Source organism: Leucopleurus acutus, assembly GCF_964270905.1.
Source record: "Leucopleurus acutus genome assembly, chromosome: 3".
Lineage (NCBI taxonomy): Eukaryota > Metazoa > Chordata > Mammalia > Artiodactyla > Delphinidae > Leucopleurus > Leucopleurus acutus.
The window spans coordinates 57,515,217-57,540,014 of record NC_139145.1 but is presented as its reverse complement, the minus strand read 5'-3'; the positions used below and the strand labels follow the sequence as shown (position 1 = coordinate 57,540,014).

General features: G+C 39.2%; 1 protein-coding gene across 1 annotated transcript in view; it reads left to right on the top strand.

The window, feature by feature from the left end:
• Nucleotides 1-13,175, top strand: part of NDFIP1 (Nedd4 family interacting protein 1) — a 50,968-nt gene extending 37,793 nt beyond the window's left edge. The window contains exons 5-8 of the mRNA XM_082835478.1: nucleotides 210-334; nucleotides 2,279-2,345; nucleotides 5,504-5,609; nucleotides 11,884-13,175. Of these exons, the coding sequence (XP_082691604.1) occupies nucleotides 210-334; nucleotides 2,279-2,345; nucleotides 5,504-5,607 (296 nt within the window). The 3' untranslated portion in view covers nucleotides 5,608-5,609; nucleotides 11,884-13,175. The remainder of the gene's footprint in view (nucleotides 1-209; nucleotides 335-2,278; nucleotides 2,346-5,503; nucleotides 5,610-11,883) is intronic.
• Nucleotides 13,176-24,798: the final 11,623 nt, after the last annotated feature.

Sequence of the window (24,798 nt, the reverse complement as noted above, 5' to 3'; positions counted from 1 at the left end):
ATATAACACCTGATATCCAGAGACTGTGTTTTCTTGTTTGCTTTTGGGAGGAAGACAGAGGATGGATGTTTTGGGGAAGTGGGATAAGGGTTTTGGAGGGTGGGCTAAGCCATTTAAGCAGAAGCAAGTACAGAGGGCACCCTTAGGGCACTCTTGCTCCTTGAGTAGCAGGACATGTCTGACCTCTTTTTTTCTCTTGGCTTTTACAGTGGCATTCCTCTTTAACTGGATTGGGTTTTTCCTGTCTTTTTGCCTGACCACTTCAGCTGCAGGAAGGTATGGGGCCATTTCAGGATTTGGTCTCTCTCTAATTAAGTGGATCCTGATTGTCAGGGTAAGTTGTGCAACAGTAATGATAGTCTGTAGAGAAGCAATAAGTAGAATAATTTTGAATATTTGATTTTTTTTTCATCTGCTTTTTGGAATCACTTAAAAATGATTTTTGATTTGTCTTTGTTCTGGTTTCATGAAATTGAACCTAGATCAGTTGCAGTTGGTTCATGCACTCAAGTTTTGTAGTCAAATCTAGTGAATATTGGTGGTCCAAGGGCATCCATCTATCCTTGTTCACCAGCTGCTTTCTCTGTTTTTAATGTTTGTAATGTGATAATACATGTATTTGTTCTGAAATTAGTTGTTTTTATAATAAAAGAAAGACTCTGTCACCTCTCTGGTATCTCATCAAAAGCAGATATTCCTCTCATTAATGCTACTGAAGTTTTAGTCTTTCTTCGCTCCTTCCCTCTCTTCTTTTCTCCCTCCTTCCTCCCTCCTATCCTTCCTCCCTTCCAGGATTGGTTATCAGTAGCACCATTGGTTATGCCAAAATGTTTGGAGAGCCAAAACTGTTTAACTGTTTAACAAGCCCTACTCCATTAGGGGCCCTTATCTCTAAGGTAAATTAGAGAGAGATCTTCAGTGATGTAGGAGTTACCAGTTAGTTAGAATTGCATGAAGTTAATTTAAAGTTGCAAAATATCTAGTCTCTTAAAGTGTCCTCTGATTTCGGATAGGTTTACTGCCATGGTTAACTTTATATATAAAACCAATGTGTTTATCATAAATTGACATTAACTAATTAATGAGTGTTGACTGAGCTTTGGAGTTTTTCAAAGTTATTTATTCTAAAGGAATTGTTAACGTTTTTAGAATTCCAGGTTCCTTTGAGAATCTGATAAAAGTTACATGCTTTTCTCCTGGATGGCTAATGTGTACTCACCTAAAACATGGACTTTAAGTTAAGAACTCAAGCCCTAAAGAGGTTTTTCATTCTTTCTCTATAAACCTTGTTATTTTATTAAGAAATAAAATACTGTATTTAATGCTCAAACTGTGCTGAAGTCCATACTGTGTAAAGCCTCCAATAGAAACAAGATCAAATTAGTTACCAATCTTTTTATTTTTACTAAACTTTTAACTGAATTGAATGAATCAGCTTGTATTAATTAGGCTGGCTTTTTGAGTAACAGAAAACCTAGCTCAAAATGGCTTAGAAAACAATGGGGAAACTTTATTTCCAGTGAAAATAAGTCCTGACATGGAGGTTAGTTAAATGTTTCACTGACATCATCGAGGACAGCTGACGGTCTGCTCAACATGTTAGTATAGCTGCTCCACCCTCAGGGTTAAGATGGCCAAGGCAGTTTCAGGCATCACATCAGAAACACAACAGTGTTCAACAGAAGAAAGGGAACTATTTCTTCTCCTCCTTTTCTTCTTAAGACCTAGGAAACCTTCTCAGCAGCCCTCAGTTCCATTGGCCGGAATAACATTATGTGCTAGTCCCTGGCAAAGGAATGTGATCATCATGATGTATGTGACAAAAGTTTTCCAAGGTCAAGACATGGCTGGAGGCATAGGAACAAAATCAGGGATCATTAGAAAAGAGGTCAGATAGTTGGGTTTGGCACTGGGTAAGCAAAATGAAAGTTATCATCAAGACATATTTCTACAAGGGAAAATAACATGGGCAAAAAAAAAAAAATTTTTTTTTAAAAACAAGCAGATTTGAGCACTTTCAAAACAAGGTGTATGTAAAGCCTAAAGCTATCATATTTCAAGATTGCTTTTCCATGAAAGAAAATATATTTGCGTATATCATAATCATTTCAAATCTGTACTGTATAAAATACTTTCACTAACTTCTTAGAAATTTTTGTAAGAACTAAATGAATAGCATTAGTATACAAGATAAAATCTTGTGTTTTGTTAACTCTTAAGCTAAAATGTGAAATTACATCTGCTGAGGTGCTCTGAAGTATTTTGCTTTATTTTTCAGTTTTCCACTTACTTCCCTGGATATTTTGATGGTCAGTACTGGCTCTGGTGGGTGTTCCTGGTTTTAGGTAAGTGCTCTTAACAAAGACAAAGGAGAGGAAAGATTATGTTAAATTTTAGAAGTAAAATTACTTTTATTAAGCCCTCATCTCACTTACTATACAGTAATATATTAGCAATAGTAAGTATAATTTTTAAAATATTTCAAGGATTAGGCTCTTGTCACCATCAGAGTAACATAAATGTTCATAGAACGTCTCTTAGTGGTGATAAATTTCTCTTAACCCGTCCATATACACTTCTCACATTTCCTGTGTGGCCAGAGGGGCACACTGATAAGATGACTTTATAGTCCATAGATCTGTTTTCCCCTTGTGAGTTATTGCCGCAAAGCATTCACAAGCTCAACCCCAAATTGCTTATAGGTATATTGTAACCAGCTGAACTACTCATGAGTGTATGTGGCCTATATTCAGTTGGATCTATCGGTAGAAAACAGAAAATGTATAACCTTACTAGACATAACTTCTGGAAGAACCGCCAGAAGTTATGTCTAGTAAGAATTGGGGTTCCAGAATTCTTTAGTTTGCTGTTGTTGCGAATAAGAATTATTTTGTGATGAGAGGGAGGAATTTTTTTAAAAAAATATACCAGCCATTTCAGGTTGTTGGTCTTCAGATTATACTTATTACTCTAAATTTTTATTTTAAAATCTTTTCTTCCAAGACATCTTAAAGCAAAGAAATGAGCAGTGTGGTGAATACTGTTGGTTTCCTCATTGTAGAGAAAATACATATGATACAGTAACAGACCATCAGCACTGCTGTCATTTCTACAATAGCAGAGACATCCTGTAGCTGTTAAAGATGGTATAATTGCCTCACTCTGCTTCTGTGACATCATTTTCTCCTATCCTAACATTTCTCCTGTTTCAGGCCTTTTTGTTGTCTCCTTGATTAGGATCCTTGGTTCCAGGGCTGCTAATGGGTCTGGCTAGCACAGTGTAGAACCCATGCCTGACAGGTGCTTAATATATTCAGGACCTACCTGTTTTACCCAGGGTAATAGAGCCATGTATTGCTGACCCTAAATTTTACTTAGAAAATACAAGTCATCCATGATGCCATCCCCCACCTCCCCAGTAGCATCATGTGCTCTACTATTGGTCATTGGCATTCCAAGGAAAGAGAGAGAGTGATTTTTACCCCTTCCCTTGATTACTGAGAAACTTTTTTTAAAAGTGGCCTACAGGAGAGTTACTTTAGAGGAGTAGTTCCTTGACTTGCTTATTCTCTAAACTGTACCTTTAAGAGAAAGTCTGACTCCTCATCTTCCCCCAAGCCGCCTAAAGTCCAAGCAAATCCTGAATAGACCAAAGAAGAGTCATTAAGCATAATTTTAGGTTGATTGTTGACAGCGTTGATAATTTAAAGAAATTTAATGGGCTGATTTCCTTCATATATTAAAGTTTCATGGGAGATGAATTTATAGTACTTTGTAATTCATCATTCTTGCTATCTTACTGCTTACTGATAAGCAAAAAGTAGTGAGACTTTGGATGTACCTAGTGTATTTGGATCCAGTGTTTGGGTCATTTTTGGAACCCCTTGCAGAGAGAACTTTTTTTTTTTTTTTTTGAGTTTTTCCTGCAGAGAACAGGTCTGTACAAAGTTCTCAAGCTGGCAGCTCATAAGCTATAGCTAGCCTGCAGTTGTGGTTTGTATGTTCCACAGTTATTTTCAGAAGTTTTTTTTTGTTGTTGTTGTTGTTGTTGTTGTTTTTGTGGTACGCGGGCCTCTCACTGTTGCGGCCTCTCCCGTTGCAGAGCACAGGCTCTGGACGCGCAGGCTCAGGGGCCATGGCTCACGGGCCTAGCCACTCCGCAGCATGTGGGATCTTCCCGGACTGGGGCACGAACCCGTGTCCCCTGCATCGGCAGGTGGACTCTCAACCACTGTGCCACCAGGGAAGCCCCAAGAAGTTTTTTTTATTATTATTAGTTGTCTTCGCATGAAAATCAAGAATTTTCATATAAAATACCTGCATTTTTTAACCTTTCAAAATTGAAATGTCTAGCAAAACTGACCTATATTCATTCCCACATGGCACCCATCCTTTGACTGGAGCTGGCTTGTTGATTTTGGTGCCAAAAGGATGATGTTGTGCTCAGTGCTGATGATTCTTGGTTACTGCCAAAAATCATTTCTATTTGAGTACAAAGAGTCTTCTACTCCTTGAGTATATTTTAAAATGTATCCAAAAGAAAGTGATTGCTTAGAGCTGGGGAGATGGGAGGAGGGTAGGAAATGGGGAATGGCTGCTTAGTGGGTACAAGATATTTTTAGGGGCGACAGAGTTCTAAAATTGGATTATAGTTTCAACTGACTAAAAGCCAGTGAATTGTACACATTAAATGAGTAAACTTTATGGTATGTAAATTATATCTCCATAAAGGTGTTTTAAAAAAATGTGTCTAAGACTCAGGGACCATCTCTGGAGGAGGAGGGCCGGGAGTATGTGAGCTACCATTGGAGGGGGCTCGTCACCTTCCCCGCTGACTCCTAAATTAAGAGTAGAGAAATACAGTTGAGAATATGAGAATTGCTGTAAAGGTAAGGGGAGCCTGACATCTAGTGGACAACATTATGTACTGTCTTTGGAAAAAAAGAAGCCCACAGCAAGAAAGGATGGAATTTTTTTTTTTGAGAAAAACAGTTTATAACCTCTCTAAAAAGAGTATATTATCTTGGAATACTTTTTTGGAACTCAGACGGTAGCTTTTGGGAATTACCTGGTGGTCCAGTGGTTAGGATTCCACCCTTTCACTGCTGTGGTCGCAGGTTCCGTCCCTCGTTGGGGAACTAAGATCCCTGGAGCCGTGGGGCGAGGCCGGAGTCGGGGCAGGGGAGAGAAGGTAGGTTTTGATAATGCTTCTCAATGAGGCTTCCAAATGTAAATGTTTGGCCCCATCTTATTTTTGTTTCCTTTTTAGACCACTTAGATTCTGAATGTGCAAGAGACTTTGTTTTGGCTCCTGAGATTATGTATTCTCATTGAGAAGTGGAAAATTTGGTGCGGAAATCCTTTGGAAATTTTAGAGGCAATTGTGTTTTGATAGCTTTTAGCAGAAAAATGATGAAGTATTGGTATCAGAAGGGATATTTCTGGGGAGTGGACTTAATATGGGAATTATAAACTCATTCTTGACTTCTCTTTTTTAAATTAGGCTTTCTCCTGTTTCTCAGAGGATTTATCAATTATGCAAAAGTCCGGAAGATGCCAGAAACTTTCTCAAATCTCCCCAGGACCAGAGTTCTCTTTATTTATTAAAGGTATTAAAGAAAAAAACTTTATTGTAGTCCCAGTGTAATCATGTGATGCATTGCAGATGACTATTCAGGTTTAGAGTAGAGTGTACACGCTGTGGTAGGGGATATGGAGAAGGTAAGGAAGCCTTGCCTTTTAGTTTCTAGTTTAGTAAGGGGTGTTTCTATGAAAAAAACTATTAAAAAAGGCAAGTTAGAAAAACTGCCGAAGGAGAAAACATTATCTCATGTTCAGACAATGCAGAAGAGGCTCGACTGGAACGCAGGGTCCTAGATCTTTGAATCGTGAATCCCAAAGCCACTGCTGCCTGCAGTTTTACCGGTTCCAGAGGACTGTAGCGAGAAGGAGCCTCTCAGGCCTGATCACTCAGCTCAGTTATGTGGGGCCCTAAACCCCAGAGCTGACAGGACCATGAGTACTTTAGGAACTCCTTTTGCCTGGCCATTGACAAGCCTATCAAGGCTTCCGTCTTCTCAGGTTAGTCAGAGAGGCTTTCCTGATCCCTTTTCTTCAGGTTCCCATCCTAATGTTACCATTCTGCTGGTAGTGTCAAACCCCAGGAAAGGAAGGGGAGGAAAGGGCCTTTTCCCTTGCCTAGAACAGGAGGACTAAGCCTTGCCGAGGCTCTTTGGTTCACCCGTGGTTTTCCCCAGAGGCTGACTCCATCTTACATCACTAGCTACAAAAAGGAGGAGTTAGGGAATCTTGGGAAAGAGTACACCAGAGAGAGGCCTCTGATTACAAGATCTAACCTTCGTGGAGTTGACTCTTTGTTACTTAAGACTGTTGAGGACAGGTTGGACCAGGCTGGTTGAAGGCCTCAAGCAAGGATTTGTGAAGGTTGTAGCAGTTGAGATAAACCTGAAATGATAGGTAGGAAGTGTAAATGATCGTGGAAATTGTTGGGTGGGGAAGCATTTCAGAGCCACCTAAGGCCAAGCGTTGAATAGGAATAGAGGCAGAGAAGTTACGGAGCTGGCTTAAGGGACAGCAGTGTGATTGTAGCATAAAGGAGTGTGGAGGATTAAGGCTGGAAAGCCAGGCTGAGACAGTGTTCTCAACTATCTTGAGCACTAAGCCCGTTTGCGGTAGAAGTGTTGAACTCATAGAGCAGCCCTTTAAACCCAGTGATGTGTTGGCTCAACACAAGGCTGACTCCATGTGAGCATCAGTTTGTTCTGTATTTGCTGTTGGGTTAGCATAGTTTACGTAAGTAATCATATGCTAAGAGTGTAGTTCTCAGTTTTGAAGATTTGCGGTGATCTTAGCATGCAGAGTAGAGTTCTCAGTTTTGAAGATTCGTGGTGGTCTCAGAATATATGCTTCTAGAAAAGAAAGTACCGTATTTAATTTGCCAGGTGGTGAGATGGTATTGAAAGTTTTTAAGCAACAGAATAATGTGATGAGAACTTCTTAAATGAAACAAAAATTTTTTCAAGCATGGCGTAATAGTAATAACTAATGTTTGTCAACTTTTTGATATATCAGATACTGTACTAAGCACTTTACATGTATAATTAAATGTTCTTACATAAGTAACAAAGGTTACAGTGACAGATAAGCTCAGATACATGCATGGTAGAGTATATTCATAAGGCATTTCTTATAAAAGTTAAAGAAAGCATGGAAAGAACTTAGGTTCTGTTGGTTAAAGTCAGTTTCTTCAAAGGAGCATGGACTTTTATTTGAGAGATAATTTTAGCCATTAAGAATACCACTTGTGTGTATGATTTTTTTTTTTAAAGAAAGGGAATGTTTTGTTGCATGTTTAAAATGTCCTGAGTGGTGTGTCCTGAATTTGAATTCAGTTACACAGTCTGGGCACAGATGGACACTGACACCACTGGCCTAGGTCCTAATGCCTGTGATGTGCCTGTGTTTGTGTCTAGGACATCCTAACTTTAAGAGGCTTGTCAGATATTTTGTGTGGTTTTATTGTAGTTAACCATTGTCATCTTTTTTCTTTCTCTACATATCTGATTATAATTTGTAGTTACTTCTAAGCCCTAGGTTTAACTCTTACCTACCATAGATTCAAAAGTTAATTCTTGGGCTTCCCTGGTGGCACAGTGGTTGAGAGTCCGCCTGCCGATGCAGGGGACACGGGTTCGTGCCCTGGTCCGGAAGGTCCCACGTGCTGCAGAGCAGCTGGGCCCGTGAGCCATGGCCCCTGAGCCTGTGCGTCCGGAGCCTGTGCTCCGCAACGGGAGAGGCCACAACAGTGAGAGGCCCACATACCGCAAAAAAAAAAAAGTTAATTCTTTGGGGTCGCCACAGTTCTTCTTAGGATGAATGCTTGAAATCACCTGCAGATTTCCCCTAATCCATTGGTGCCCAACATATCCTGAGGGGACAGATTCCTCCTGCCCTCCCTCCCTCCCTTTCTTCCTTCCTTCACAGATTCTATAGGTCTAGTCAAACGGCTTTGACTTTCTAAATGGAATGAGGCCACACCTCTGTCTGTTCTCTTCATTCTTCAGTTAGAAGGCAATTTCAGGCTTTATTAGAGGATGCATACATTCTTGCTTCTAATACATGACAGGTTGACATGACAATACAGGTTGAGAGAAAGCCTGAACTTCTCAGTTTTCCTGTATTGTTAGGGACTTGGAGGGTTTTTTTGTTTATAAAATTTGTTATTATTGTTTTGATTTTCTAAAACTTCTGAAATGCTTTATGGGTATATTCTAAATGTAAAACAAAGCATCTTTAGGGTTATGAGTTGAAGTAGGCAGCCCTTAGTTAAGTAATAATGCTGTTGGAGGGGTAAAGGGATATTATAGACCTGGTGTTCTCTGTATTTTGGAGCCAGAGGCCTTACGGTGCTTTAGGCATTGTCAGAGACTTAGAGGTATATGAATAAAGTTCCCCAGTGGAGGGCATAGTAGGGTTTCTTTGCTTTCCTGTCTGACTTTGATATCCTAGTTGATTTGAAATTGTCCCAGACATGCCCAGAGGATTCAGAGCTCCAAATTAGGGGTTTAGGGACTTACAGCAGCATTTAGAATTTTAATAACTTCCTTACTAACTTTCAGTATCCCCAGAGGGAACCCAAAAAGCTGTAATATCTCATGGGACTGAATTTCCTTTGTCCATTTGACAGGGGTAAGAACTGTCCATCCAGATCCAAAAGTAGAATGTTTTCTTTCTCTAGTTCAGAGGAAATTTAGTTTAATTTAGTTTGAAGATGTACTAGAAAACCATCATGTAAGGTGTGAAGATTTTCTTTTCTTTCACTGAGACCTTTTACTTTCTTTACTGGAGGTATCACTAGTTAAAAGCTAGCTGTGGGCTTCCTTTTTGCCAGAAAGCCACAGGTAGGGAATTTCTAAAATAACTTTGCCATAGAGAAAAATAACTCAATTCCCGTGCTAAGATCTGGCACTGTGCTAGAAAAAAGTGTAAGAATAGTGACTTTTCTATTTAGGCTGCCCAAAATATAGTACACCCCCCCCCCCCCCCCCGTGAAATGACCTCAAAAGGCCTTCTTTCTAACCAGCCAAAGTAGGTACTACAAGAGTTGAACACTAAAGCTCACGTACTACTGTCATAGGGCAACTCTCAGGTTCCCTTTCAGAACTTATTTATAAGCTTATAAGGGAAATTTAGGTTCCTGCCTCACAGCAAAAAAAGCCAGAAGGAACTGCTAGAGCTGGGCACAGTGGCAGCAAGAAGTGTGTGACTGTGAGGAAGCAGGAAAAACAAAATGTTCCTTCTATGTTGTTTAAAAAGAAACAGATACCTTTTAGAAACGTCTTTATCTGAAATGGTCAAAAATGTAAAATGTCCATACTTTATCTTATTTACCAATGAACTGGAAAATAAATTTCTATGGAGTACCACTTCTTTTGATGCTGCCAGATAATTGAGGAGCTAGTTATAGTAACTGTAAGGTGGTAACACAATTAACTGATAATCTAACACTACTGCAAAAGCACTTGTATACGTGAAGTATAATGGATCTTAAATTTGTTACTTTAACCACATCTGAAATAGGAGGGAAGAAAATTTGTAAGCCCTCGCGGCATTAATGAGATAGGGCCCTTCATAATTAAATAGTGATTGCTGTGACCTGGTGAGCTATACATATGAGGCATCAGATATCTTCTTAACTTTTTTCCATGTAGTGATAAGTGTTTTCATTTCCTTTTTTCTATAACCTTCCCCCTCCTTCTTAATACGTCTTTATTTTTAATTCACCTCAAGTTAGTTTCACTTATTTGGACTGTGTTGTAAAGTAGCAAGATAGTAGAAAATGTTTCCAGAGGAATTTTTGCTTAAAAAAAAAAAAAATCACACAGTGTCCTAGAAGAAATTGTTGTCTTCCTCTTGAAATTAAATGATCTGTAGGCTGTTGGATTCCTTTTGTTTCTGAAGTGATCTAATCTAAAGTTTAGTAATGATAGCCACAGTCCCTAAAATGTGGCATTCCATCACTGTTTTTGTAACAGCTTGTGAGTCAAGTTGATCAGAACAGGCCTCTGGGTCTTAGAGAGCAGTGAGTGCCTCTCTAGCAATCTTTTTCATTTGGAATTTGTATGGTGATTGAGATCATCCATTAGTAACCTATCTAGGACCTCTTAATGGATTTTTTTTTAATATTATAGTTGATTTACAATGTTGTGTTAGTTTCAGGTGTACAGCAAAGTGATTCAGTTATACATATTCATACATCTATTCTTTTTCAGATTCTTTTCCCATATAGGTTATTACAGAATATTGAGTAGTGTTCCCTGTGCTGTACAGTAGGTAGGACCTCTTAATGCATTTTTAATGTTTGTTGGGTGGCTCTGACTTTGAGGGATCTATTAAAACTAATTTGCCTCCGTGGAAGCAGCATGAACTAAAGAAAGTGGCCAGGTGAACTGTATCTGAAGTGTATCTCATATTCTTGCAAAACTCTAGTGTTTTGACTTTATAGTAATCATTCTATCAGTTTTTATCTGTTAATGGAAAGTGATAAAACTGAATTTACTTAGGCTTGTAGTGAGTGTAGCTAGCCTCATTGCAAAAATCTCTATTTGACATCTGTCTACCAATTTTCTTTTTGGTTCTACTTGCCCTTCAGGATTCCTTATATTCTTGTGTCTTTGTCCCTGCACATTCTGAAGTCTCCATGAAGAAAAGTTGCTCTTACGTCAATATCATTGGTTTACTTCAAATCAAAACACCAGTGTCAGTGAATTTGGTGTTTGGGAAATATTAAGTGTTCAAAAAGAACATGTTGATTTCCTCCAGTGTTGTAGCTTTTCTGCATCTTGCCAGCCTTTTAAAGACGTATACATAGACGTATATATAGACGTAGTCTAATTAGAAAAGTTGCAGAAGGGCTGCTTGTGGCTTTTACAGTAATTTGGAAAGATGGAAAAGTGAGCTAGGGGCCTATGTATGAGCCCATCCAACTCTCTTCGGTATAGGGTATCACAGTGTAGTTTCTCAATAAATATTTGTTAAGCTGTTAATATATCTCTTTAGAGTATGTTTTTTAGCAGTAATATAGGGAGTTATTTGTATTTTTTCCATTATTTCCATGAGAACCAAACCAATTTATATGCCAAAACAAAAGTGCCTTAGAGTATTAGATGAAAACTGCATTTAACAAAATAGATGGACATCATTTTGAGAGTATTTATTTTAGTCATGTATATTGCTTTTTTAAAATTGGGACTATATACAGTCCCCCCACCCCGAGATACATGCCCCAAAATACAGTCACTTTTTTTTCTAATTGATTGGAAAAAGTACTTGTGGTACCTGTGAGTTTATAGTTGTTTCCTAACTTTGCCCTGCTTCAAGTATAGACTGATATCACTGGCATCCTTATTGGAAATCTTCCTCGTGTGAGATTTGGCAGAATTGGCAGGGTAAACAGCTTCGAGTGTGTATGGAAAATTACCTATGCATTTGGATTCTACTGTGTCTTTGTCCCCAAATTTCAGTCATTGCTGTTGAGGTTAAGTGTAGGATGAAGTGCTACTTGAATTCTGTTCTTTTGTTAGGAGGTTTAGAGAGAGAGAGAGAGAGAGAGAGACCCCTGACCTCATGGGTTTTAAGAAAGCATTCAAGTTCTCTCTAGTTCTACAGTCCTTTATAACTTTAAGAACCAAAAATGTAACGTTTATTGAATACTATGATGTCAGTGTATAGTAATCTTAAAGCTATGTAAAAATGTACTTCTTGTGTCTCCAGACATCCTGCCTTCTTTTGTGACTACATCCTTCTTTTAGCCAAAATAACAACTTAACCAGAGTTTCAATATTCAATATCCTTCTCTGGCAGATGTTTTCTGGCAGAGGCCTTCCTGCATTTATGAATTCTCTCCCAAGAAGCAAGAGAACACCTGCAGGAAGTGAATCAAGAGGCGGAACACAGAGGAATAATCACCTGCTTTAAAAAAATAAAGTACTGTTGACAAAGATCATTTCTCTCTATTTGTTCCTAGATGTAAAATTTTAATAGTTAATGCAAAATTCTGTAATCATTGAATCATTAGTGGTTAATGTTTGAAAAAGCTCTCGCAATCAAGTCTGTGATGTACTAATAATGCCTTATCTATTTGTAGTCATTTTAAATAGCATGAGCCTTGTCCCGGTAGTCAGTAGGGGGCAATCTTGCTTTATTCATCCTCCATCTCAAAATGAATTTGGAATTAAATATTTTAGTGTAAGATATGTACAATGCTGGCCATTTAAAAAAGGGGTTTTCTCAAAAGTATAACTTTTGTTATGACTGCATTTCTGCACATAATCCATTTTGCTGTTAAAATTAATCTAGAAATTTATTTAATTGTACTGTGAACACCTAGAAACAAAATCATAGTGCAAAATACATTAAAAGTGTGGTCAAGAATATGTTCTTAATTGGTAAATGATAAGCATTAATTTTTTATAGTCTGTATTCTAATTTTGCTGTACCTTATTCTGTTGTGTACCTAAGGGATTGTAAAGGTGTTATCACTGTATAAAATAGAAAGGACAAGGACAAATGCAGCATAATTACTAATAAAATGCAATTGGTGATACTTTCTGTGATTAGAATCCCTACCCCTTTTTTTTCTTTTTCTTTTGTCTCCTGATGATTAGGCCAGGGGCTAGGAGTAGGGAGGGGATTAGGTACTAGGAGCAAAGAAAGAATTAGCTTGGAACTTTTGAGATGATCCCTAACATACTGTACTACTTGCTTTTACAATGTGTTAGCAGAGACCGATGCGTTATAGTGTAGAGTGATGTGCTTTCTACCAAGTGGTATTCACCCTGGTTTGGTATGTTAAAGCTGTAAATACAACAGAACATTAATAAACGTCTCTTGTGTAGCAACTTTTGCTGTGGATTAGTGTTTAATATCTTGGTTTGCACTTGTTAATTGCTAAGGCAGTTTTTTCTAGTCTTCATATAGATTCATACAGAATCATTCAGTAAACAAAAAAGAAATTGGTCTTGGGCCAATTTTTCAGCAGGGGAAGTTTCTTTCATATCATACTCAATATATTCCTTAAAATATATTAGTTCTTCAAAAGATAATGGGTTAAAATAGGGAGGAATTGTAGAGCTCTTAAATCATTCTGGAATTCCCAATTATGCTTCATTTTTTAGACATAATCTCAGATAATTTATTTCCAATGTTTTCTGCGTGTTCCCTGCATTTGCCCTTTTTCTCAGGTGAACACAGCCAACTGGTTTAAGTCCTATGAGCATCCAGTTGAAGCTAAAAATGTCTCATTCCTCCTGATTTCTATTTTTGTCTCAATTGTGTTAAATTTAGAGACCAGTGGTTCTTACACTATCAGTCATTTGATATTTTCCACCTCTTCCACTTATTCAAAATATGAAGAAATATAGGTAGCAAGATGGTCCAATAACTACACAAACCAGCACTAGCTTGGTATGATAGCTGCAGATATTCATTTATCTGCCGCATGTGAACATCCAGGATCAGCTTAGGAAGTCTGTTCAGGGGTGTCAGTATGTAGTGCACAGAAATGTACATTATTTGAAAACCAAGCAGGAAAACAGTGCCTCCTGGATCAACGTTTCAGTGATCATTCATTCTAACTCGTTTATTGATTACTATAAGTAATAGTGTAGTATGTTTCTGTTTAAAAGTTATATTTTACAATAGATTAGTGGGGCAGGGTTTGAAAGTCTCTGAAGATTTTTTATATTTTGAATTAGATTATACCAACAATGTAGTTTGGAGGAGTTTATAGCCTATCGTGTTCTATGTTTCAGAACGAAGATCTCTCTAAACAGTCTGAATAAATTTGGACATGTACAACAGAGAGAACTATTTAAATTATCTTACAGGACCAAATAGAGGGGCCCTAAATCACATGAACTAAAACATTGTAGTCTCACTTTGTGTTTATTCTTTAGGTCCTGTGCCTTATTTGGCTTTGTATATTTGAGGACTGAAATATTTGGAATTCTTATTTCTGCATATTTGGTGGTCCTTAAGACTCTGTCATATGTAAACCTACAGTTTGCTTTGCTTTAAAATTAATTAGGAAGGTGATTTCTCTCCTTTTAATGTTCTAAAGGTTAAAGTCTTTGTAGATATATAAAGTTGGTACCATATGTTACCTAGAGTTCTTACTGTTAGGGTGGAAATGTTTATCCTGCACTGTTACTTTTTATTTTTGTCTTTCATTCTTTTCTGTCTCCCTTTGGTAGGTTCATTATTAAGAATAACCCTTTCAGATAAAGGAGGAGTGTTTAAATTATTTGAAAGGGGATACTGAGGAACCACTGTTATTTGCCTAAGGTTATGGAATAAACTGGCTTTGACCTTGGGCTAGGGGACAATTGGGTCTCATCCATGACTACAGAGGTAGGTCCCTCATGTCTCTTACTTGTTGCTGCCATTTGGAATGATACAAACTAAGTAATCTGACTTGAGCTGTGTCCCACTGTGAGTCATTTGTAACCCGGATGAAATTTCTTTTCACCTTCATTATATTCTTATACTATGTTTAAGGGAAGAAATAACTCCTGAAAGGGAATTTCAGGGCCAAGTGATAGTTCAAGTTAAGTGGTTGCCTGAGGTGGCAGGGTTCTAGGTGAGAATCAGGAAAAATACACACAGCAAATGGAGTGTTGGCCTCAGCTTTGAGTCCAACCCTACCACCTCTTCTGGATGTCTGACCTTCTTGAAGGGTTGGAATAGTAGATGTTGAAAAATCACTTGGTCCTGATGATGCTGGTAAAACACCGATGATCAAATTTTAACTTAAAACATGCCAAGAACAGACATAGAACTGTACGCTATGTACAGTATGAGGGAATAATTTATGAAAAAGCAATGTGGCCCCTACTACCTACCTGAATCTGGTTCTTGGTGAAACCTCAGTGATGAATACAGGAAAATCATGTGCAAGATGTGGCTTAATAATTTTCAGGTTCTGCTGATGTTTTTTAGCTCTTTAGATTTTCACCTTTTCAGGCTTTCTGAAGATGATTTGAAGGGTGATGAGAGGCCTAACAAAATGCACACATGTTTCTGTAGATGGTTTGTGGGTTTAAAAAAATCTTGTTTCACATATCTTTAAGCCTAAATAGCATTTATAAAGTCTGTAAGGCCGATAAGGTGGATGGAGTGAGAGCGTTTGCTAAACCACCAATACTAAAGGTAGGTACTCGAGGTTTAACTTTCCCTTTGCATATACGGTATGCTTTTGTACAGTGGATGGTTGTACTCATTTAGAGCACCCACAAAAAGTGCTCTGTGACAGGGAACTTCTGTGTATTGGTTCTCTGTAGGCTCTGCTGCTAAAATGGGGGACATCTCAAAGAAACACCAAGAATTCTTGAAGGGGAGGATAAGTTCAGGTTGAGCGTAAAAGACTTTCAGGAGGAAAAGAGTTACAGAAACTAATTTTGTGTCATTCTAAAAAGGGGCTCTTTTATTACCCAGTTTACTCCTTACAACTTTCTTACTTGGAACTTTATGGCCTATAGAAAGACCTGCTCTTTGGACAACCTTAAATGGAGAGCTGTCCTCCTGAAGGACAGTTTCTCTGACTAGAAATTGGAAATAGTCCTATCTACTGCCTGGCATTTTGATCCCCTCAGCCCTCCAGTTATTCTCAGAATTTGTCACTTGTAGAATAGATACATTACTCAAGTTTTGGTTTGATGCCTGTTTTGCTGAAAAGTCTTGTTTTTTCTTTACCAAAAAGCATTGTGTTCTGATTTTGAGAGTTTTAAGTCAATTGGCAAATTAATAAGATGTAAACTGAAATGCAAATCTATTAAACCTGAGTATAGAATATATGAAATAAAGAGAATTCTCTTGCTTTTATGCAGGATTTCATCCAGGTCAGAAACTGAGATGTAGTTGTATGAAACAGACATCTCCCACCCCTGCTTTGTATGTTGTTCATCCTGCTCTAAAGTGAATAGTTGTTATCATTTATGTGAGAAATGAAATGTTTCATAAGCTTTTTCCCATCCATATGTGATTGCAGGTTAATAGACAGCAAAACAGAGAAAAATGGTTTCCTTAAATCTTACAAAGATTAGTGCTGGAGTGCTGAGAAGACGGTATTCATTGTTATTCATTAGTTGACTGGAAGGTTCATCATTGGGTCAAAAACCTAAAAAAAAACCGTCTCAAATAGAGAAGGTGATTTCTTGCCGCAAAGCGTCATCAGCTAAACTATAGAATTAAGGAAGTGCTGCCTTCTGACTCTGAAACCCAGCCTGACTCTTTTCTGAAATTCATCCCAAGCTGCACTCGTTTTTCACCATGCTAGTTAAGGTTTGCAGTCACATCCCCTACTGAGAGCTGCTTCCCCCATTTAAGCCCATTACTTCCTGAGTCAAGGAGAGAGGATTGGAGCAACCTATCATCATAACTCGGCTAGAGTTACACTTGATGAAACATTCTTTTTTTCATTTGCACAACAGTCCAAAATGCCTAAAATGTTCCCTTAAAGTGAGGTTTTAGAAAGAATTTTGCCATCTGTTTCCTGATTCCACATCTTTATTTTGACAGAACATTTCTCAGGCCGTATTTGGCAGTCACTAGGTTTAGATGTCATTCTGGTCATTTTAGTATGTTGTTTTTTCTCTGATTATTGACATTGAGGATTTTTATATTCATGATTTATTTCCAGCTGGTATTTTAACTAGGATTGCAGATAAATTACTATGCGAGCCACTGGATGGATCAATATTTTCCCCAACCCTTTTATCACTAGCATCACTTGGTACTATATAGTTCTTTTAAAAAGTGGGCACTGGTGGGCTAAAGAATCAAAATTAGCAGTCCATTTTTTCTAGGTTTGGCTCAATGACTCTCAAACCCTAGATCTCTGTAAATCACGGTGATGTGTATGAGAAAAGCCCTTTTTGGGGTAGTTGTATGTATTTTCCCTGTGGCTGTATGTGTGAGATGCGTTTTAATCTGTATGTAGGTCTCCCAACTAATTTTGACCTTAAGCCCTTCTGTGATACAGCAGTTTTCAAGATTTAGGTATTGAAACTAAACTTATGTTTTTCTAATCCCCATCCTGTAGAATTTATAAATGGTCAGACTTGGTTCCTGCTGCAGTTACACAGAGCTTCCAAATAAGGATAATGGGTAAGTACTCATCTCCAACGTTCACTTTCCATAGAAGAAACCTGCAGAGCATGTATACCTACGCTTAAAATTATGAGTTAATTTTTCATTAGGGTATTTTCATGGCATCGAGTTTTGGGTGAAATGAAGAGTTATTTTGTCTTCATGTAGATCTTCTCAAAGCTCGTGGCTACCATAGTTTCTTCTTTTTATGGCAAGACTATGGGAAGGAATGTGTCTGCAGAGCAATGGGGAAAGGCCATAGGGAAAATGATTTCTAAATACTTGGCTGGCTAAGAGTGATTGTGGACTTTTCCTTGGAGGTCTTTAAAAGTAGGGTCGATCCTCCTCTGGAATGGTTTAAGGGTAAAGGAAAAGGAGTGGATTAGCAGGCCCCTTAAAGTCCCTCAGAGCTCTAGAGGTTTGTATGTGGCCCATGTCAGTGACAGATGGAACAGTAAGTTCAACAGATGTCACGTCTGCCATTCCCAGGCTGTGCTCTCTTTAATGTGGTGACCTTCTGTGAGCACTGTCCTAAATGGTCTGCAAGAGGGAAGGGAGTGTGTCTAAACTTCTGGGAAACCTAACTTGGGTGGCTTATTACCTACTGCTACCTTTTATATTAAGATCCAGTTATCAAAAAAGTTACACTTTGTTAGAATCCCAAAACAAGGACTCAAAAAAGCACCCTCTAGTTTCTGCAGTCATTTTCAACCTTTGTTATATTCTGAAGGAATTTGGTTTAGATGGCATTCCCTAATGTTACATTTAAGAATCTTTTTCCTAAGGGACCGTGGGAGGAAGAAAGAAAGAAGATTAGGTGGGTAAGGAGGGCCCTGGAGGAAATGAAGTCTGATTTGTTAAGAAGAGAGGGGACCTGTGGAAGAGTGTAGCAAATCGGTTCCTTTTGTTCTTTGCTTCTGCTTTAATCCTTTAGACTCACAGGATAAGATTGCCAGCTAATTGCTAGGAGCCCCCTATAAAAGAGGATTGGCCTAAATTGGAGAATAAATTTAAAGACTGACTAAAGGTTTTTTTTTAAATCCCTCCTTTATTCGGGTCACTTTTCTTTAGATGTGATTATGTCTCCAAGAAGTGGTTGGATACCTTCTTGAGAGGTTTTCTTAAAAAAAAAAGTCTGAAATTCCAAAGACTCCCCCCACCTCCACTGTAGGATTTATGTAAGCGTGTGATGAACTAAATTCACTAGACTGTAGTTTAAACTTAAAAAATAAAAAGACTAATGTGTTTTATGGTGGCATTTTTATACAAGCGGCTCATTGGTAGAAGTACGTTGACCATTTTAAAGTGCAATTTGATCTTTTAGGGTGAGACATTTAAATTCTCTGAGTACAGACACTATACTTAGGACAAATTATTATGTTTGTAACTTGGTGCCAATCTCAATCGTGTCTTCATTGGGTGCTTATTTTCAAATAGTACCTGATCCATTCAAAAACAGTATACTAAAAATTGTCATTAAAAACATATCAAATTTTAATAGTAAGGCATGGATACTTTTACTGCCTTTTATTTATTGCTGGGTGTATTTTATTAGAAGGAAAGGTAAATAAATGTGTTTTGCAGAAAACATGTAGTGCAAGTCAGCTCCAGTAGCAGTTATTATTTTTTAACTAGATGGCGGAGCATTTACACACTTAGTTTATTAGTGACCTTCCCGTAAAACTTGTAGGAACACAGGGCAAAACAGAGCTCATAAGTTTACCCAAGCTGGCCCTCTAGAGCACTGCTTTAGTGACAGCAGACACCTGAAGGGAAGCCAAGACACTGTCCTGCATCTTCACATCCCAAGTGGCCTTGGCTTCGCCTCCATCTACGTATTTTATTCCCCTCAGAAAGAATTACAGGTGAAATTCAGACAATCACCTGTGTGTTAGAAGTGATAAAGTCCACCTTCTGAAAAATATAGTTTCTGTATATTATACATACTTTTGATCTGGACTTTTAATTTTTATTTGTTGTAAACCACTTTATTGAGATAATGGTTGAATACAAAAAGCTGTACGTATTTAATGTGTACAACTTGATGAGTTTGGAGATAAGTATACAGTGACACCGTCGCCACAGTCTGTGCCGTGAACCTCTCCATCACCTCCAAAAGTTTCTTCTTTTATTATTAGTATTATCTCTTTTTTTTTTTGATGATAAGAACGCTTAACATAAGATCTACCGTCTTAGCAGGTTTTTAAGTACACAGTAGTGTTGTTAAATTACGGCCACTATGCTGTGCAGTAGATTGCTGGGACTTAACTCATAATGGAAATGCTCCGGCTTCTTGAATATAGATGTTTTAGGCCTTCATTTGATAAATTAATTTCTATTAGCTGCTTATGATGTGTATGACCCTGTGCTGGCTATAGGGTATGCAAGATTTGTGCAAGGGAGCCCCTGGGCACAAGGAGGTTCTGGTGAGGGAGAGGGCAGGGCATAAGACAAAGTGCTTTCCTGTCCAAGAAATCATAATACACCATCATTTTCTCTGCCTTATTTGCATAGAGGTGTAAGAAGGTTTTTGCATTTTTCAAGTTGTGATGACCTGCCCCTAACTTAGTTTTCACCAGAAGAGCACCAAAGTCTTCCTAAAACCAATACCCTCCAAGGAAAGAGAGATTCCTACCACCTGAAGAAGCCAGGCCCCAAAGGCCTAGAAGGATGGATGGGAAAGCATCTCAGGGCGTTTGTGAGGCTGGGACCTGGAAAACCACTGCGAGGGGAGATGTGCGCATGTGTCCATCCCACGGGGCCGGAACCCTTGCTCCCCACTTGCCAGCTTTGTTGTCTTAGGTCATTCACTTGGCCTATCCAAACTTTGGTTTTCTAATCTGTGTTCCAGAATCTTTTCTCACGGGGCTGCTTTTAGTTCTAAATGGGATAATGTAGTTAAAGGGCCAGGCACTTAGGAGACAGCTCTTTACAGCTCTCCAGCCAGCTCCAGCCCTGGATCCAAGGGCAGGACGTTAAAAACCCAAACCTATCATTCAAACCCAGGCATTCATTTCCTTCTGAGGACCACATAGCTTTCATAAATTCTGCCTTTCCTCATTCCTTCCTTCGTCAAGGCTGTCGTTAGACCATCCCTGACAAATCAGACCGCTCTTTTCTACCTAAATTCCTGCTGCCCAGATGAGAGTATGACCTCCTCTTGCTTTTCTGGTAATACCATCATGTGTTTCTGTAGGCCCTTATATTTATATCCATGTTCATTTGATCCTCACAGATTACTATAAAAGGGATCATTGCGCGTTCTTTACCACCGAGCCACCCCGGCAAATAATTTTTCATCACTCAGTCACATCAAAACACTCTATAAAGCCAATAAACTCTGATTCTCATTTCCTGAGTTCTGTAGGCTGAAATTCTCGCCTCCTTTTTTCTTGGGCCATTTGTATTATATGACAAGATTTGCCGTACACTATCTTTGTGTGGATTTACGTCTTCAAAGCGTCCTTTGAACTTCTTATCCTTCGCTTGTTTCTTTCTGCGCTCGCCTTAAGTTCTTCGCTACGTTCCCTGCTCTTCACCAGACCTCCTTACCTGCCGCTCTGTACCTCCCCCTAACAAGGTTTCCAGTACTTTAGATCACTCTATTTGGCTTTGCCTTTTCCTGAACCAAATCCCTACCAGTCTCTTCTCTCCCGCCGTAGAGAGGGCCATCTCCTTGGCGGTCCCCTCACCCTTTCCTTTCTCTACATCTTGCCTGGGCCACGGCAACTCTAGTTACTTTCTGCCTTCTTTACCTTCCTGCTTAGCCCCACCGGACAAGAAGATCACATGCTTTATTTTCCTTCCTGAGCCCGCCAGTTAGGATTCCTGAATGCCCCCAGGTAGGTGTTCCCAGCAAATCCAAGCCCATCCGGTACGCCTGCCTGTTTTCTCCTTTCATTTGGGACCTGGGGAGCTTTGCACAGATGAGGCCTTTGTCACAGTGTCCCCACACTCGCCTCTTCTCCATACCCCTCTGTGCTAGTTTGGTTTGGTCATTAAACAGAAGACATCGGGGTGTCTTCCGCTCACTGTTCCTCCTCTCCCTACATGTACACAGATGACTTCTGCATGCAGCTCTGGAAGCTGTGGTCCCTATGGAAAAGTGCCTGGCAGTCGGCTAGCCCTAATCTTCACAATCCTCTCTATGTTCCTGAACCATCTTCCAAGAAATACTAGGATTCTGTGTTTTTATTGGGAATTTTATCTTCTAAAAATATCTTTAACCGTTAAAAAATCGAATAGAATGTCTTTATTGAAATGTGTATGCAACCAGTACACATTTGTGCTCTCATTTAGAGACCTACGTGGAGCAAGGGTTAAAACTGAACCTATAAATGAATTTATTCAATAAAAGCAATGTTTTATCTGCTTTATAGATGGGGGTTTCAATAAGATTTTGTTTACAAAAAGTGTTCCACAGCCGGAAAAAAGGTTTGAAAAGCACTGCCCCAAATCATCTCTCACTGTGCCTGAAACTATCAGACCGTCATACATTTTCCCCCCCTTGATCTTACAGGGGTTTCAAAAATACCCTGATTTTGCAAAAAAAAAAAAACAAATCTAGAAATCAACTCTAATCCCACTACCCCCCAAAAGCAACTGTTTTGGGGGGTGGTTTCAGCCTTGTTTTTGTGGCTTTATCATTTTTACATAGTGTAGTACTAGCCACCAGTATAGTCTGGTGAGATGAGGTCTCTTATTAAGCCATTCTGGTTATGTTAGACATTAAAAAGAAATTCTTTACAGTCTTCTTGCTACAGTGGAGATTATCTTGCTTTGTCCTGCTTTTCGACGAGTTCTGATGAGTCCTAAATGGTTACGTTTTTAAAGCCAGCTTTTCTGTAGTTTTTTTTTTTTTTTTTTTTTTTTTTTTTTTGCGGTACGCGGGCCTCTCACCGCTGTGGCCTCTCCCGTTGCGGAGCACAGGCTCCGGACACACAGGCTCAGTGGCCATGGCTCACGGGCCCAGCCGCCCCGCGGCATGTAGGATCTTCCTTGACTGGGGCACGAACCCGTGTCCCCTGCATCGGCAGGCGGACTCTCAACCACTGTGCCACCAGGGAAGCCCAGTACTTCTTTTTTTTAAATACATATTTATTTATTTATTGTCTGCCCCGGGTCTTAGCTGCGGCACGTGGGATCTTCATGGCCGCGTGTGAGATCTTCATTGCGGCATGCGGGATCTTTAGTTGCAGCATGTGGGATCTAGTTCCCTGACCAGGGTAGGAACCCAGGCCCCCTGCATCGGGAGTGCAGAGTCTTAACTGCTGGACCACCAGGGAAGTCCCTAAAGCCAACTTCTAATTCCTCTTCTTTCCACTGTTTGATTCCTAAGGAGAATGACTAGGCTTTTGCAGCAATTATTACAAAGCCTTCCTATAATCTTAGTCTTTCACTCATAGGATGACCAAAACATTTCCAGTTCTCTGTTCATCTGAAATTTATATCCAATTCCTTGGCCCCAGGAGTTCAACCTACAGTAAAATTGCTGTGTTGCAGACGCCTATCATAAATACATAGTCATGGGTACTATTTATGGAGCATTTACCATGTGCTAAGTACCCTGCTTTATTCTTTATACACATTACCTCATTTAATCATCATCCCAAACCTTTGAAGTGGGTAGTACTATTATCCTCATTTTATACTTTAAAAAAGGGAGGCCCAGAGAGGTTAACCAACTTGCCCCTTAGAGCTCTTAAGTGATGAGGCTGAGACTGATTTGGTTGGTGTTGTCAGAACATGAACTCTTAGCAAAGATGCAGCACCTATCCTGGGAGTGCACCTGCCCCTTCTTGATCCGCAAACACTATTTCCCTTCCCCCAGGCTCCCAGCCGCCAACTCCCCTTCACTGGAGTGGCAGTGGGGGGATTCTGGCCTGGAGGCACAGAACATCTACCCTAACACAGCCGTTGACCTTGGCCTCAGGCTCCCCAGCTCGTACCCCAGGATTCTTTAATCCCCCCTCTAAGCCAGTGAGGCAGGCCTAGCTGCTGATGTGGATCTTTCTAGCTACTGCTCAAATGAAGTGATTCCTGCAGGCTCTCAGACACAGGACAAGACCCAGGTGTCCTTCACTCTCTCGCTCTCAAGTTACACAGAATGACATCTTGAAACAGTATTTCAACACTAATTTCTTATTAATGACTTACATTTATTCAGCACTTAGTGAGTCCAAGTGCTGTTATAATGCTTTTCATGCGTAATATCTTTTAATCCTACAATAAATCAGTAGTAAAAGTTCTGTTATCCCCATTTTACACTGAGGGAGCTGGCTCAGAGGAGTCGAGTAACTTAGGTGAAGTCACACAGCACACAAAGCAAGGATCCAAATGCAGGCACTCTTTGTTTTCTTTTCTTTTTTAGCTTACGAGTTTTGTTTTTATTTTGAAGCATAGTTGGTTCACACTGTTTACAATGTGTTAGTTTCATGTGTACAGCAAAGTGGTTCAGTTTTATATATATATTATGTATAATATATATGTATAACATAATATATATATATACTTTTTCAGATTCTTTTCCCTTGTAGGTTATTACAAGATATTGAGTATAGTTCCATGTGCTATACAGTAGGTCCTTGTTGTTTATCTATTTTATATATAGTAGTATGTATCTGTTAATCTCAAACTCCTAATTTATTCCTCCCTCCCCTGCTTTCCCCTTTTGTAACCATAAATTTGTTTTCTATGTCTGGGAGTCTATTTGTGTTTTGTAAATAAGTTCAGTCGTATCATTTTTTTTAGATTCCACATCAAACCTGGCCACTCTTTTTCTTTTTAAATAAATTTATTTATTTATTTTTGGCCGCACGGGGTCTTTGTTGCTGCGTGCAGGCTTTCTCTAGTTGTGGCGAGCGGGGGCTACTCTTCGTGGCGGTACGCGGGCTTCTCATTGCGGTGGCTTGTTGCAGAGCACGAGCTCTAGGCACGCGGGCTTTAGTAGTTGTGGCTCGTGGTTCTAGAGCCCAGGCTCAGTAGTTGTGGCGCACGGGCTTAGTTGCTCCGCGGCATATGGAATCTTCCTGATCCAGGGCTCGAACCCATGTCTCCTGCATTGGCAGACGGATTCTTAACCACTGTGCCACCAGGGAAGCCCCAAACCCAGCCACTGTTGACCACTAATTGAAACATCTTCAACCTCCTCTGTTTTTTTTTTTTTCCAAAGGTAATCCATGTTGATTATAGAAACATTTACTCTCTGATTTTGTAAAATTCGCCTTCTGTCAATAATGCTAAATCTGAAGTACATTTTTAACTTCTCAAAGTGCCACTAATTCACATGTGTACAGGTGTGAACCTTCATGGGAAGAGCATGTATTGTAGTCTTTGGACTGCTAAGAATAGTCCTGTTTTCAAGTCAGAGAAGGGTGTTTGAAGCTGCCCAGCTGATGTCATCTCTATTGAGCTATTCGTGAGAAATGTCTTTATTTAGATTTGAGAACTGATTACTGAAAACAAAAGTTATAGGTCTACTGTTATTAGTCTCCTTTTAAATTGAACTTTATTTTTTATTACTCGATATTTAGGTGAAGATCTGTTGCAAACCTGAAAGGACATAATCCATAATAGTTTTATTAGCCTCTAATAGACCTTTCCAAGAGCTTTGTAAATACTCTAAGCAGTGCT